The sequence below is a fragment of the Oryza sativa genome, chromosome 4 (genome assembly GCF_034140825.1).
Source record: "Oryza sativa Japonica Group chromosome 4, ASM3414082v1".
Lineage (NCBI taxonomy): Eukaryota > Viridiplantae > Streptophyta > Magnoliopsida > Poales > Poaceae > Oryza > Oryza sativa.
The window spans coordinates 23,723,245-23,738,139 of NC_089038.1; the positions used below are offsets into that span (position 1 = coordinate 23,723,245).

Consider the following 14,895-nt stretch of genomic DNA (forward strand, 5'->3'; position numbering starts at 1 on the left):
TTTGGATTCTTAACCATATTCACTCGATGGAACCCCCAATCTCGTTGTCATTGCTTAAGACCCCCTGATTTTGAAAATAAAAAACAGCACTGTATATTTTGAAGACGAGAAAAAAATCGCAAAAAGAGACCATAAAATGAACGAAAAAAATTTGAAAATCGAGTGAAATAGGCCCAAAATCCAAAAGAGATCAAAAGAAAAGGGAAAAAAAAAAACTCTCCGCCACCAAAGCGAGTCCCTCCCCCTCCCGTCTCGAGCGCCGGTAAACTCCACGCCTCCAATCGGCCAATCGCCAATTCGCAATCCATTCCCCCCGAAACCCTAACCGGCGCCTCTCCTCCACGCGCCGCGCCGCCTCCCGCTCCTCCCTCCCAGCAGCGCCGCCGTCGTCGTCCCTCTCACCGGCGGGTGGCGGCGATGGCCTCCTCGGCGTCGTCATCCAGGCACCAGGTCACCATCACCCTCGGCCGCAGCGGTCAGGTGAGAAGACGTCACGTCGGATCCGATTCTCTCTAATTAATATACTGCGTTTTGATGCCCCGGTCGTGGATTCGATTAGCGACGAAATCCGAATGATCCCATCGATGGAATCGAGGTGCGACCGCTTTGCTTCGCTTTTTAGTAAATGTAGCTGTGGCATATGTGGGGAATCGATAGTCGCAATGGTTCGCTGATATTTGCTTCGATTAAGGTGTTTGGTGCCGTAGATCGAGGATAGGACGCTGGATGCAGTTCTGCTCTGTGTTGATTGATTGTTGAAGTCTAAAATCAGGTGCTGTTTTTTGAGATTACGATTTCACAATGTGCGGAAGGTATCGCTAGATGTGTTGGAAAAAAAAGTTGATAATTCTATAGGTGAAAAGCGTGAACAAACATGAGGTGTATGGATAATCCAATCTGAAATTTATGAGTTTTAGTTTAGGAGAGGAGTCTCTCGATCTATTGCAGTTAGAGTAGCTATTTAGTCCAGGGATAGTAATTGTTGTGATGGGTGCATAGTTGGATGGGATGATGAGTGCGCGCCAATGTGGATTTTGATGTGATTACGTTGCTAATATACACATCTATGAAATGAAACATACTTGAATGACTGAAAATAAAAAGAGAGGACAAGAAATTAGAAAGGCTCAGCAGATGTTTTCTTGTAACTTTTGCTTAATAGTATGCCCTATTCTGTTCTACCCTGTTGGCTATATTGATTATGATTATCCGTTATTGCATACTCTGAATCCAAAACTTATATGCTGTTGATGATAATTCACTAGAACGCATGTAAACATAATCTCATTTCAGTTTGCATTTTTACCATTCTTATCTGAATAGCTTAGGCTACCTATTCCTTATGTTTATATTGATCCTTTGAAACTATAGAAAGTTTGTAGATATCCTGAACTTGGTGGGTTAAGGGGGGTGTTTGGATCCTAGGCAAGAGCGAAACTAGCCTTGCTTGGCAAGGACAGCTGTTTGGTAGATGCAAACTAATCTTGCTTTGCCAGGCAAAGTGGCCAATAACTGCCAGCATATCCTTGCCAACCGTCAAAAGCCAATTCAGCTCTCCCATGAAACAACACAGTGTGCCCATCCTGTGGTGTGCATGCAGTCAAAGAAGTGCTACAACCGTCCGGAGATTGTGCTGGCAAGCAGTAAGGTGTTTGAACCAAACAAGCAGACTTGCTTCTTTGAGCGAGAGATCAAACGGGTTAGCCTATCTTAGCCTGGCTATGAGTGGAGGATCAAAACATGCTCTAATTCATTCCTGTTTTCAAGCTATTCTATGATGTGAAATTGTTAATGTAGCAGGCTTGATACGCATGCCTTGTGTTGCTCATTTGTTTTTGCCCTTTTTGAAGTCCATCAGTTATTCAGTTTCAGCTTCTTCATCTAACTTTTGTTTGTTTCAGGTTGTCAAAAGGCGAGCTGTATCTGACATTGATAATGATGATGGTGTGCACTTAGGAAGAAAACGATCTGTGAGGGACAGACTAGGAAATAATATGGTTGGTTCTGAGTCGTATGATGGCCAGCAGCGTAACAAAAGGTATCTGTCTTGGACCTACAAAGTTAATTGTGGGAAAAGCCTTTCTTGCCCGACAACTCTTGGCTCCATCTATTTTTCATCCCTCAGCTAGAAAATCACTAAAATCTGCCCCTCAACCCTGAGAACCAGTTGAAATATGCTCTTCCACCCTATTTGATTGTTGTTTTGACTGAAATGGTGTGCTAGTATGATCCAATGTGGTGGTGGGGTCTGTTTTGTCACTGGAGGAGAGAATAAGAGGAAAATGTTGTTTCGATTGCCACCAATGACATGTGGGCCTGACTACCACCACATACTAACTAGATAACAGGGGCTGTGAATAGTATTGCAGAAACTATAGCAAACTACGAGTATTGTTTTGTGCATGTTGAGTGTCCTTTGATTGTTATGCACCCCCTATTATGTGTCATGGATCAGATATGTGTTACTAAACATGTCATTGGTTAATTAAGTTCGACCAGTTGATCATTTAGCATGTATATTTGAATTACAACTGTTGGATCAATAATTTATCAAATTTGTTAATAACACTCTAATATTGTATGGAGTATTGAGCGGTTTACTTTCATTTATGTTTGTACTTGATACTTAATAGCAGAGCAGTTTTCTGTTTGTTGATTGCGGTACCATTTGCTCTCTCATTCGTGTTAGCTGATCTAGAGTCTAGACATGCGGACATGCACAAGCTTTTTTTATTTTGCTCAACAAGTGTTCCTACATTTATAAGTCAATAACAATTATGCTTTATTTGATAGCTTTGGTCTGTTATGTTATTCTGTGTTCCTTAGAAAGTAATTGCTTACTATACCATTTACAAGATGATATAATTAGATATATCATGTTAGTTTCGTTATCTCCCTTGCATTCCGATAGATATGATTGTTTCAATCCTAATCAATTGCTTAGATATTTTACTTTCTCATGCCAGAAATTTTTTACTCACTTTTCAGACGACAGATAGAAACCAATGGTTTGCAGCATGGAGATAATGGTACGGGTGATGATGAACACTTCGTTTTCTTGCTTATCCACTAAAATGTAAATGACCCCTGTTTGACAATGATATTTTGTGCATACCAATATACCACATAAAGATTGCCAGGTCGGTAGGGATGATTTGAGATTGAAGCTTATGAAGAAAGGCTTGTCTAGCAATGGTGGTGCAGAACAGAATGGAGTGGATCTCCGTGAAAAGCTTTCCAGGAAACCTAAGAATATACGGAGGTATGATGCAAGAGGACATGTTCCAGAATCAAGGTCTAGATATGACGGAAGAGATAAAATTCCAGAATTAAGGTCAAGATATGGCATGAGAGAGAGGCTCCCTGAGCCAAGGACATCTGCTCTTCCTAGTCGAATTCCTTCTGCAAGAAGCATGGATGATCTGTTGAAGTTGGACTCTTCAAGAGAAGCTTATTCCTCGTGGTCTGGTAATTTGAGGCACAGGTCCCCTGAAAAACTTAAAAGTGCTCGCAGAGATATGTCTCCCTCAAGAACATATGATCATATTCGTTCCATGCCACCCATTAGATCTGCTGGTACCTCAAGGACTTCAGGTCTCATCACTAGAGACGCTCCTGATGCATTAAGAACTCAACCTTATGCTGGCAAGTCTACCATTTCTATTGATACAACTCAGCCAGCAAATGGAGTTGCTTCATCTGCTACAGTGATGCCTACAGCTCCTGTGATGGTTTGTATTTTGTACTTCCTCTTGTATATTTAATTTAGTCATGAGTCTGAGTAAAAAGCAAAACTTAGCTAAATTAGTTTCATTATTTATTCTTGGCATTTGGAATTATTTTGAACCATGTGTTCTGTTTTATATTTATTATTGAATAAAAAGTTACCTTAAGAAAGATATATCTGTAATAATAAGGTTCATCTTGTAGTCGTTTGTTACTACTGCATTGGAACCAGAAGACCTTTAGTCACATTGTTTAAGCATGATCTTTTGCATTTACTTGCTGGTACAGATCATACAGTACAACTTCCATTTGTGACAACGGACAACACTCTGCTTCCATTCAATATGATATGATAACTTTAGTTATCCGTATAAGAGCTCAACTAGTTATGCTTGTAACTAGCTGAGGTGCTCTACTAATTTTATTAGCGAGTTTCTGATTTTGTGTTTTCTTAACTATCATTTGTTCTTGCAATTCTCTGACATTGCTGTATGCAATTTTGCAGCCAGAAGTACCGCTAACAGTTACTGGGTTGCTGAATTCACTAGGACTTGAGAAGTATGTCTTCCTCTTCCATGCTGAAGAGGTGATTGACCATTACTGATTCATTTCCAACCTTAAACCTAATTATGGTTCTAATATGATTGCTATATTTATGGTGTTCTTTTTTGTGGATAATCATTTCTGTTAACCATGGAGTACCTTACTGGCTCATGTATTAGTATTTGAATGCCTTTTGTATTTGACCTTTTGCTTGCTACGGGTTATTTGGTTTCTACTTTCTGAAAAAAGCTCTTGTGTTCTTTCCTGTAAGCTATTCATTAGCAGCTTTGTTTATACTCACGCACACAATTATTCACTACATGCTGCATGTTCCAAGTGTATGTGGGTCACCACCATAAGCATTTTTTTAGGTCATGCAATATCCAGTAAGCATATGCCTGTTTTAGTGAGTACTTATGCATGTGTTCAAGCTAATAGTAAGTTTTTTGAGTGTTCACTGGCGATGCCAATGTTTCTTTCCTTATTGTTTATTATTTGTTTGCCCACAGGTGGATATGGCTGCATTGAGTCAGATGGGAGACAGTGACCTGAAGGAAATAGGGGTACCAATGGTAAGATGTACTTTTTATTCATACTAGCATCTTTACATATATGTACTCTCTCCATTTCATATTATAAGTCGTTTGACTTAGTCAATATTCTTTAAGTTTGATCAATTTTGTAGAAAAATATATTAACATTTTCAATACAAAACAAACATATTTGGTATTGTAAATGTTAGTATTTTTTTTCTATAAACTTGGTCAAACCTAAAGAGCTTTGACTAAGAAAAAAGTCGAACGACTTATAGTATGAAATAGAGGGAGTAGAAATGTTCTAGTTCTGAGTATTTTGTTACTGAAGTACTATTGTTCTTATCATTGGTTTGAATTATTATCTGGATACTGCATAATGGACTGTGAATCTGTGATTAGAGTTAGTTTGAATCGTCAAGTCAAAAGGACCTGCAAACTATATCAATCACTCATTTAGTACATAACAGATTAGTGCACCAGCCTACCAGAGCTTGTCTCGATGAGAGTAGATTATTGTGTCTCACTAAAAGTTTCCACTCCAAGAATCCAATTCATTCAAGCTGGTCACGTTTGCTCAACTTTCGAACATAATGGGTTACACAGGGCTGTGGCATGCAGTGCTGCCTAATATTTGTGCTAGCAACTTGCCATCTCATCACATGCCAGCAAGTATAACATTTTAATGTCAAGCCTGATTTGTAAAACTATGATTCTGTTTGTGTATTTAGACATGTGTTGTAACACAATCCATGTTATAGGTCCACCATCTCATTTAACTACTATTGCAAGGATGTGTTGCACTATATGCTGTGTTTTCCTGAAGTCTGCTAGCATGCTTAATTAATTGAACCCCACGAAATGGGAGGTCTCCTTTCACCTAGAGCATCTAGCAGAGATTATCAGCATCTCAAACATGCTAGTGTTATTTGCAGTAATTTTGACTCGTGGAATATTATTTGATGGATCAGGGTCCTAGAAAGAAGATTCTCCAGGCAGTGGCACCTTATTCAAAACGGCGTAGATGAACAGCATGCTCAGGAACTTGGGGCGTTCGTGGGCAATGACAATTTATTGGTGTAAGCTGCTTCATTGCAGATCTTGTATATCCCAATGGTCTAGTGCTCTAGTCAATCCGTTTCATTGCTGATAGATCAACGCATCGCTTTTCTTGGCATGCATAATCTTATCTGTCAGCTGATGATCCCAATCCTGTTATTCACGACCTGCCCCTTGTGTAGCAGGATCTGAAACATGGATATGTAGCTTTGCTACACTAACCAGTCAGTTTTTTCTTCCTCTTTGGGAATTGGGAACATCGATGACCTGTAATCGAAATCCCATGCTTTATGACCTTGGGAGCGTTGGCAATTGAGTTTACTGGAACATACTAGTGTTAAGATTGTGTACAGAATGCGAAACAGACCGTTGTGTTTTTTGTTAAGTATTTTCGGTGTTAATACCCTTCCTGTTTACCTCGGTTGCTAGTTTGTACGCGTAAGTCCGTCATGGTCTATAATTGTGTGCTGAAGCTATAATGGTATAATTCTCCTGTAGAATGATAATCTTTGGTCACTGTACAAAAAAATGCACTGACGGATGGTTGCATGTGTCTCGTTTATATACATAGGCCAAACCCCGTGCACATCTGTCAATTGGGAGCCACCAGCTCTAATGGGCGTTCAGTACGAGCAAATTAGTACGGAGTACTATACCTTAAGCTCGGTCCTAATTTGGCAAATTATTGCGCATTTACGCCAACTGTTCCCTCGAGGCGACCATGAACATCGTACCTAATTACTGCTAATCCAGATTATAACAAGAAAGGAGTGGGATCTACTATTGCTGCAGCACCCAGATGCTTCCTGTCCCTGCCGAATTAATCATCAGGATAGGATGCTTCATGCTTCGGCTCTTTAACGGCGCTACCTGGCCTTCGTTGTCAGCCGATCAACAACGCAACCAAAAGCTCCCACCCGACAAGTACCGGCCTTGCACTGTTTCATCGGTCTAGAGCAGCAGAGCAACCCACAGGTTGGCCGATTTATTATGCCCCGTGCTGGTGCTGCGCTTCAACCGCTCGGTGGGAAGAGTACGAAGCAAATGCCGCCTTTCGCCTCCATGTGCGCAGCGGGCGGCTATCCCGCTTGTTGTGGTGGATTGGTGTTTTTTACAGCACGAGAGGCAATCCACCGTTTGTTTTTTCTGCTCGCAGCTGGGGCTCGGTGGCGTGGCTTTTCACGCGAGATTAAGCTTTTTTTTCTAATAAGCGCGTAATTGAGCCGGTTTGGACAACGACATCGACATGAACATCTTTCCTATTGTAGGATGTAGGGACGTACATGGTTAACGATAATGACATGTAGTAACAGCAAAGCTGAGAACACCAACGTTGAGTCCCGGCCTTGTTCACCCTCCCTCACCTTCCACTGCGTGTAGAGTATCATCACAATTTCGACGTAAACACATCACAAATTCAGACAAAGCTCGTTGAATCCAAAATCCTAATAAGTTGCCAGATTTTGGCCGCACCATTACACACGAGGAGACCGAATCAGATGATCAGAGGACGTCGCAGTGCCGCCTGACGACGCCCTGGCGGCCAGTCTTGACGCCGACGGCGCCGAGCTTCTGCATCGCCGCGGCGAAGTCCTCGAAGAAGGCCGTCCGGTTGTCGGCGTAGCGCTGGACGAACACCCTCGTCGCCGGGTACTCCCACAGCGCGGCGTCGGAGGCGAGCAGGCCGAGCCCGCGCGGCAGGTTCTTGAAGTAGACCTCGTCGAACTTGCCCGGTGTCATGATGTCGTTGAAGATGGAGATGGTCGGGTCGCTCCTGTAGTTGGCGCAGGAGCTCTGCAGCGCGCGCGCGAACGCCGGGTTCAGCGACGGGTCGTACCCGTCGGCGCTCCTGAAGCTGTACAGCCTGTGCGCGAACTCGCCGCAGTGGGAGAACCCCACGGTGTGCGCGCCGGCGAGCGCCACGAGCTCCCGCGGCGTGAACCCCTTGCGCGCGAACAGCACCGCCATGGCGCGCGCGGACATGTTGGTGCGCGGGAGGTTCCCCTCGACGTCGCGCGCGTCGGACCGGCGCGCGTCGCGGCGGCCCAGCGCGACGGGGAACCGGGGCCCGCCGAGGATGCCCACGAGGTCGCGCGCCGCCAGCGCGAGGATGTCGGCGCAGGAGACGGTCCCCGGGCAGGCCACCTCGAGCGCGACCTTGGCGCGCGCCACCACGTCGAAGGAGTCGCCCGGGAGGGAGAGGTTGATCTCCGCGGCGCGCTCGGGCGACCGGTCGGCGGAGAGCGGGGAGACGAGGACCGAGGCGTCGCACCCCCCGACGAAGCAGTCGTGGAAGAAGAGGCGGAGCGTGCCCGCCGCCGTGGACGGGTTGGCGCGCTGCTTGGCGGCGACGACGTCCGCGACGATCCGCTCCACGCGCGGGCAGCTGTGGCGGTAGTAGTTGGGGGACAGCCTCCCCGCCGCCCCCGCGCCGCCGCCGCCTCCGCCGCGCGCGGCGACGAGGCCGGCGGCGAGGGCTAGGAGGGCGCAGCGGAGGAGAAGCGCGCCCATTGGCGGCGGCGGCGGCGGTGATTCTTGGCTCGATTTGGGGGAGGAGAGAGAGGGGGGAAAGGTGGTGGAGAGAGAGAGATAGAAAGAGAGGAGGTGAGGGGGATTAGTGGAGAGTGGGAGTGTAGTGGAGAGTGAATTAATTGCTGGGGTTTAAGGGGTGGAGGCGGTAGTACGCGGTGGATTGTAAAGACGGGAGAGCAGCTCGAGGCCGGGAACGGACGGATGTTCCTCCTCTGCTTGCGGCGCCATTTCAGCATATACAGTTTTTCTTTACTTTTACCAACGGAAACAGTCTCAAATTACTACTAGTACTTACTTTTAGTACTTGCAGACTGTTAAAATGACTCATCATCATGGTAGTAGTATACATGATCCGTCTTACTCGAGCAGATAATGATGATGGGAAGAAGAACGATAGCTCCAATATTAATTGGTGCGAAACGTAGCCAGCGGCCACATAGCACGCTGCACGCCATATATACTTTGTGTGGCCTGGCCATACGCATCTGGTGCATGGGATGGGAAGCCCTGCACATGCACTAGACTAAACTGAAAGCTACCCCCAACGTGTCCTGGAGATTTTACGCTCCCATCCTAGCTTCAGTAGCCTGTGTGGGCTGTGGTGTGGACCTGATCGTTACGTGCAAATTTCTTTGTCCGGATATGCCTTCGTTTCGTTTTGACTCTTATAATTTTAACCTTCCAACAAAACTCCCCAGATTAGAGCATCTCCAAGAGACTAGCCAAATGACTCTACAAGCTAAAATTTGGCTAACTTGGACAAAAAAATCTACTCCAACAGACTAGCCAAATAACTCTCCAAGCTATCCGGCTGGCTAAATTCCCCTCCTCACTGGCCAAAGTTGGCCAGCCAGGACGGCTTGCCATCTGGTGTGCATCCCACCCTCTATCCTATCTCTCCCCCTTTCCCCATCCGCCCCATCCGCGCAACGCCGCCGCCGGACGTCCTCCTAGCACTCCATCTGCCCAGCGCCGCCGCCCCATCCTCCCGGCCCCGGCGCCGCGTCGATGTTCTCCCGGCTCATGCTCTTCTCGTCACCGGCGTCGTCTCCGCCAACTCGGCCCCCATCGTCGGCACCGCCGCCCGCCTCGGCAAAGCAGTTAGCGGTGGCGGCGGCCAAATCCTCGTCAAAGCTGCAACCCCCATCACCGTCTCGACCACCGCCGATCTCGTGTGGCGACCCCCTCCGTGGCTCCGTCGAACTCCTCCCGCGGCCGCCTCATCCGCATGCACGCGGGCTCATGTGTGAAAGGAAAGAAGTAGTAGAGACTGACGTGTGGGACCCACCGTTAAATTGGAGAATGGGATGGAGAGACTGTTGAAGTAAAAGGTAATTATAACTAGCTACTTTTTTTGATAGTTGGCTAAATAGACATATGAAGAGTCTAAAATAGCTAATCTGTTAGAGATACTCTAACGTTACGCTTCAGTGGAGTAGCGATCTAGCAGCGGTAGGTAACTAGCCTAGCGCGGTACTGTTGCTTCACTGATCGACAACGGCAGGCTGCATTTGCGCTGCTGTACGTAGTGCTGTTATGTGTGGCCAGTACGGCAGCACCGTTGCTGGTGTGGGTGCGTTCCACGGAGAAAAAAAAAGAAGTGCGCTCTTCACGGGCAGCACCGAAGAAGATCGTTGTTGCGACATGGCAAAGCCGCAGACAAAGACTCCGAGAGAGGAGCACGAGGAGCAGTAGCGCGGAAGCCGCCGCCCCGGTCACCCGGCCGCGCGCGCGCGCGCGCCCCTCTCTGCGCGCATCACGTATAACCGCGCGCGCGATCGACGCGGCCGCCGGAAACGGATGGATGCAGGCAAACTGGCTGCGAGAGGTGCTTGGGGTTCACACCGGGCCCGGTCGCAGCTTGTTTTGGTGGTCTCCAGCTGTGTGGTTTTAGTGCGTCTTCTTTCGGCCGTGGAGGCCGGGTAGCGTAGCGTAGGCTAGGTATGGACAAACGGGAGAGAATCATCACAAGGGGAGCAGAGCACTAGCCCTAAGGCCATCACCAATGTATATGGCAAATTGATCCATATAGATGGGACTCACATAAATAATTTATCCCTATAGTAATCTCTACAATGTATATAGATATAATGTATCATTAGAAGAAGAGAGAGGAGCAGAGATAGATAATATAATTTATTTCATATGGGTAGTCCATATGCATATGGGTATCTTTTGCTATTTTTTTTATATGGACTAGTTGCACAATAGTAATAGGTGTAATAGGTGGCTGAATGGAATATTCTATTGCTTATGGACTACTTTTACACCACATTGTGATGCCCTAATGGTTTACTACTGCTTTGGAGTTTGAAGCCATACTTAGCGCACACGCCTCAGGGTTCACATGACTACTCCCTCCGTCCCAAAAAAGACAAACACTAATTTCCGTGCCCAACATTTGACCGTCCGTCTTATTTGAAAAAATTATGAAAAAAGTTAAAAAGACAAGTCACGCATAAAATATTAATCATGTTTTATCATCTAACAACAATGAAAATACGAATTATAAAAAAATTCATATAAGACGAACAGTTAAAGTTGGACACGGAAACCTAGGGTTTGCCTTTTTTCAGGACGGAGGGAGTATACATTACTCCATCCGTCCAAAATACAAGAGATTTTAGGTAGATAAAACATATTACCTTTGTTTTTTAAATAGATAACGCTATTGATTTTTTTCTCACATGTTTGACCATTCGTCTTATTCAAAAAATTTACGCAATTATAATTTATTCTGTTATGAGTTGTTTTATCACTCATAGTACTTTAAGTGTGATTTATATCTTATACATTTGCATAAAATTTTTGAATAAGATGAATGATCAAATATATAAGAAAAAAGTTAACGACGTCATCTATTAAAAAAAGAGGGAGTACATCCTCCGTCTAAAAAAATTAATCTCATACTAAAATAGGATACATTCTAGGAGGCATAAATTGTTCAGGGGACCGACCAGCCAACCCGGCTCTCGTATGCACGCACGGCAGCATGTGCCAACAAAACGTCTCATCTGTGGATGTAAATTAATTTGCCCGTGTTTCACAGCGGTACAACACCTCCACTGTCAATGCCAGCTGTTCGTTAACATAACATCAACAAGAGAAAGAGAGAGAGAGGGAAAAAAAAACGTGCCCCGACGAGAAGCTGCGACCTGGGAATGCCCAAAACCGAAGTGCGACCGAGCAGACGACGCATCGCAGCACCCACCACCAGAACGCGGCGGCCCAACGACAGCTTTGCTGTGCTACTGCAGCGATCCGCGGCTTCAGTTCCAGACCGGGACGACTCCGTCTTGACGCGTCCCCTCTCGCGGTTGGGTGGGACGATGTGCGGACTGTGAGGCGTACGCGGGTGGGTGGGAGGACATGCGGCGACCGTGGGGCGCATGGGCCTGGATTCCGCACCGCGTCCAAAACAAATTTTTGGACCACCAACGCCGTGGCCTGTAGTGTTTCTCGCGAGGATTCAGGCCTTCAGCCTGATACGGCCCGCGCAACGTAGTGGGCTTTCAACATGTCAACTACCAGACTTAACGAAGCAAACTCACTGCTCCCAATGGCCAGGACACGCGAGATTGCGAGTAGGCGAGTTGCAATGGCCGGGACACCGCATTCCCAATGGCTGGTCAGCTGGTGCGTCGTACTTCTGCTGCGCATGAGCAGTGGTCACTGGTCAATGGAGACACATTCAGCCGAAAATGGTTGGTGTCACGACTACCGGTGTTTGCATCCACGAATCGTACGTGACACATTGTGTTTGCAACCAACCACGATGAACGTTCTGGATCTTGGGCTAAGCAACCACAGCAGCACAAACGGACATGGCACCAGTGACAAAACTTGGTGGAAGTTGGTAGCGTTACTCCCCCCGTGCCTCCTCTTTTTACTCCCATAGTATTCCACGACTTTTAGCTTAAAGATAGTACTCCTCCACTACTACACTGTAGTACATGGACAAGCATATCCGCGGTCCTGGCAACACGACAACGCATGCGACACAAGGACTGACAGAGTGTATGTACATGGTGATAATGCAGACGGTACGTGCAGCATTTGCAGTGTGTGCTATGGATGGATTGGTGGAGGCTTGGAGCTGGGACCGGAGGCTAAAGTTTTTCTTTTTCTTCGAGTTTTTCTTTGCTTTGGATGCATCATGCATGTTTATCCTCCGTGAAGATTCCTCTCGCGCTTTCTCGTTAATTGCTCATGATCTCAGTTGACAACTTGGCATGCCTCCTGTCTCCACGATCTTGTGGAGTTTGTCCCTATCACAACTTCGTAGTGGCACGGTGGGTTTTGGTGAACAACGCGTGCAAGATTTGTATTACTCTCTTCCTTTCCAATTTGTTATAAATGGTAGTGAGAACAAGATTGCATCGTTTCTTTTACAATTAAACCTCATTGATCATTTTTATTTAAAATTAAACCTCACCGGTCAAAGTTTTATATTAACCATACCACGATATCATTTATTCATACACAGATAAACGAACAGATCATATATATCTATAAAGTTCATACCCACTAAGTATAGTTAATGCTAATTCTCTCTTCTCTAATGATGTCACATTATCCTAATTGTTTTTAGTTTTTTGATGATTCGTCAAGGGTGTAAATTGCTTCTCTTCACATCACCTCAATTTAAGCTTTTAGATGATTCATAAAGGGTATAAATTACATCTCTTCCATCCAAAAGACACACCATACAATCCAATTATTTATAATCTATGGATAATTGATAAAGGTAAAAAAAATGGGGTACCATCTAGTATATAGTACAACAATGACTCTTGCACACGTAAACAACAAAGATGTCATGGACTTGAACACGAATAGATATCGGTTAAATGATGATTAATTTAAAATAATCTCAAAAATATTTAGAGATGATTAAATTGGGACGGAGACATGATCAAATTGATTAGGATGGAGGGTAGTACATCGGTTATTCGGTTTCACGTGAACATCGAGAAAAGTTTTTTTTTTCCAGGCTAATTCCGACCAGAAGTCTCTGTTTTTCCACCAACAGCTCATGCTGTTATGGAAAAAGCATTTCCTCTACCCCAACATGTTAACCCATCGTCCCCATCCCAGAGTTACTGACCAGAAAAGGGCGCAGATATCGCAGAGCATTGTCTCGAGCAAGAACACTCCTTCGAACATGTGAAGCAAGCGAGACCAAAATATATCAAGCGTGATTCAAGCCGAGATGGATTTCACTAGTCCTTTTTTACACAACAAAACATACTAGAGGTCCAGAATACTAACAGTAACAGCTCGTCAACACCCTCTCTTCTCTCAGGAAGAAAAAAAAAGAAAAAGAAAAAAGGATAACTCTGGAAAGACAGAAACCCAACGGACAACACCAACTACTCAACTAGGAGCAATGCAAAGCTAAATTAAGCTAGATCTAGGCAGGCAGACGGATCGTATTCGTGCGCGCTTAGCTCACGGGCACTTGGTCATGTTGTTGTGCGAGACCCAGTCGGTGTAGCACCTGCCGCAGGTCTCCCGGTTGCCGGCCGTGCCCGCCGGGACGCAGCGGCACGCGCTGCAGCACGTGAGGCAGGAGCGGCTGCACCGCTTCTTGTGCGAGTGCTCGCTGCACCGCGCGTCGCACGCCCCCACGCAGTCTGCCACCAAACCAACCAACCAAGCGCGCCAGGTTATCATCAGTAGCACAATGAAATGAGCTGCCTCGGGTTGTTCAGGCAAATGTGGGCACCGTGCAGTACATACCTTTGCCGGGGTCTACGATCTTGTGGGGAGGCGGCCCAAGGGGAGGAGCCGGAGGGTAGTCTGCGGCCTACAAAATACAAGCAACCATGCATTCGGCCAACTATTAGAGCACAAGAAGAGAACACATGAATGTGTGTGTTTATGCAGCTAGTTGTGCATTTGTGTGTGCTTTTACCTTGATGGTGTTGAGGAGGAGGAGAGACGCCAGGAGGGCGAACACCGCGAGCTTGCCGGGAGCCATGGCGACGGCGGCCGGCCGGCGGGCGAGGACGGGCCGAGGTAGAGCTTCTCTTGATGGAGAGAGGAGGAGGGGCCTTGAGTGATTGATGAGTGGCTGGCTGGCTGGCAGTGTGCTGGGAGGGCAGTGAGGCGGGTTAAATAGAGTGAGCAGCTAGCAAAGCAGGGGAGTGAAGGAGGCTGGAGAGTGGCAGTGGCACAGTGTGTGGGAAGTGTCAGGGTAGGGGTGAACGTGGCCGTGGTCAAGGGCTCAAGGCGCCAGGTTGGCTCCGGTCGGAGTGAATGCATGCATGCAGTCAGTCCGTCAGTCACTCGCCAGTACTCCCTCCGTCAAAAAAAAAAAAAAAAAAAAGACAAATCCTAGTTTCCGTGATCAACGTTTGACCGTCCGTCTTATTTAAAAAAATTATAAAAAAATTAAAAAGACAAGTCACACATAAAATATTAATCATGTTTTATCATCTAACAAAAATGAAAATATGAATTATAAAAATTTTTTATATAAGACGGACAGTTAAATTTA

General features: G+C 46.0%; 3 protein-coding genes across 3 annotated transcripts; 1 reads left to right on the plus strand and 2 right to left on the minus strand.

Moving 5' to 3' along the window:
• Positions 1 to 258: 258 nt before the first annotated feature.
• LOC4336087 (uncharacterized) lies at positions 259 to 6,277 on the plus strand. Its single transcript, XM_015778057.3, has 7 exons — positions 259 to 480; positions 1,902 to 2,038; positions 2,989 to 3,029; positions 3,133 to 3,731; positions 4,232 to 4,312; positions 4,779 to 4,841; positions 5,774 to 6,277. The coding sequence occupies exons 1-7, from the start codon at positions 418 to 420 to the stop codon at positions 5,828 to 5,830; spliced, it is 1,041 nt and encodes a 346-aa protein (XP_015633543.1). The 5' UTR covers positions 259 to 417; the 3' UTR covers positions 5,831 to 6,277.
• Positions 6,278 to 7,102: 825 nt separating this feature from the next.
• Positions 7,103 to 8,424, minus strand: LOC4336088 (peroxidase 31). Its single transcript, XM_015778726.3, has one exon. It carries the CDS (start codon positions 8,370 to 8,372, stop codon positions 7,365 to 7,367), a length of 1,008 nt encoding a protein of 335 aa, XP_015634212.1. The 5' UTR covers positions 8,373 to 8,424; the 3' UTR covers positions 7,103 to 7,364.
• Positions 8,425 to 13,582: 5,158 nt separating this feature from the next.
• LOC4336089 (peamaclein) lies at positions 13,583 to 14,482 on the minus strand. Its single transcript, XM_015779561.3, has 3 exons — positions 14,311 to 14,482; positions 14,136 to 14,202; positions 13,583 to 14,029 (listed from the first exon to the last, which is right to left on the minus strand). The coding sequence occupies exons 1-3, from the start codon at positions 14,374 to 14,376 to the stop codon at positions 13,845 to 13,847; spliced, it is 318 nt and encodes a 105-aa protein (XP_015635047.1). The 5' UTR covers positions 14,377 to 14,482; the 3' UTR covers positions 13,583 to 13,844.
• Between the last annotated feature and the right edge of the window lie 413 nt (positions 14,483 to 14,895).

Coding starts and splice junctions, on each gene's coding strand:
- LOC4336087 (XM_015778057.3), top strand. CDS start 418: ATGGCCTCCTCGGCGTCGTCATCCAGGCACCAGGTCACCATCACCCTC. Junction 2,039..2,988: donor GGCCAGCAGCGTAACAAAAG/GTATCTGTCTTG, acceptor CTCACTTTTCAG/ACGACAGATAGAAACCAATG. Junction 4,842..5,773: donor AGGAAATAGGGGTACCAATG/GTAAGATGTACT, acceptor TTGATGGATCAG/GGTCCTAGAAAGAAGATTCT.
- LOC4336088 (XM_015778726.3), bottom strand. CDS start 8,372: ATGGGCGCGCTTCTCCTCCGCTGCGCCCTCCTAGCCCTCGCCGCCGGC.
- LOC4336089 (XM_015779561.3), bottom strand. CDS start 14,376: ATGGCTCCCGGCAAGCTCGCGGTGTTCGCCCTCCTGGCGTCTCTCCTC. Junction 14,203..14,310: donor TCCTCCTCAACACCATCAAG/GTAAAAGCACAC, acceptor TGTATTTTGTAG/GCCGCAGACTACCCTCCGGC. Junction 14,030..14,135: donor GATCGTAGACCCCGGCAAAG/GTATGTACTGCA, acceptor GTTTGGTGGCAG/ACTGCGTGGGGGCGTGCGAC.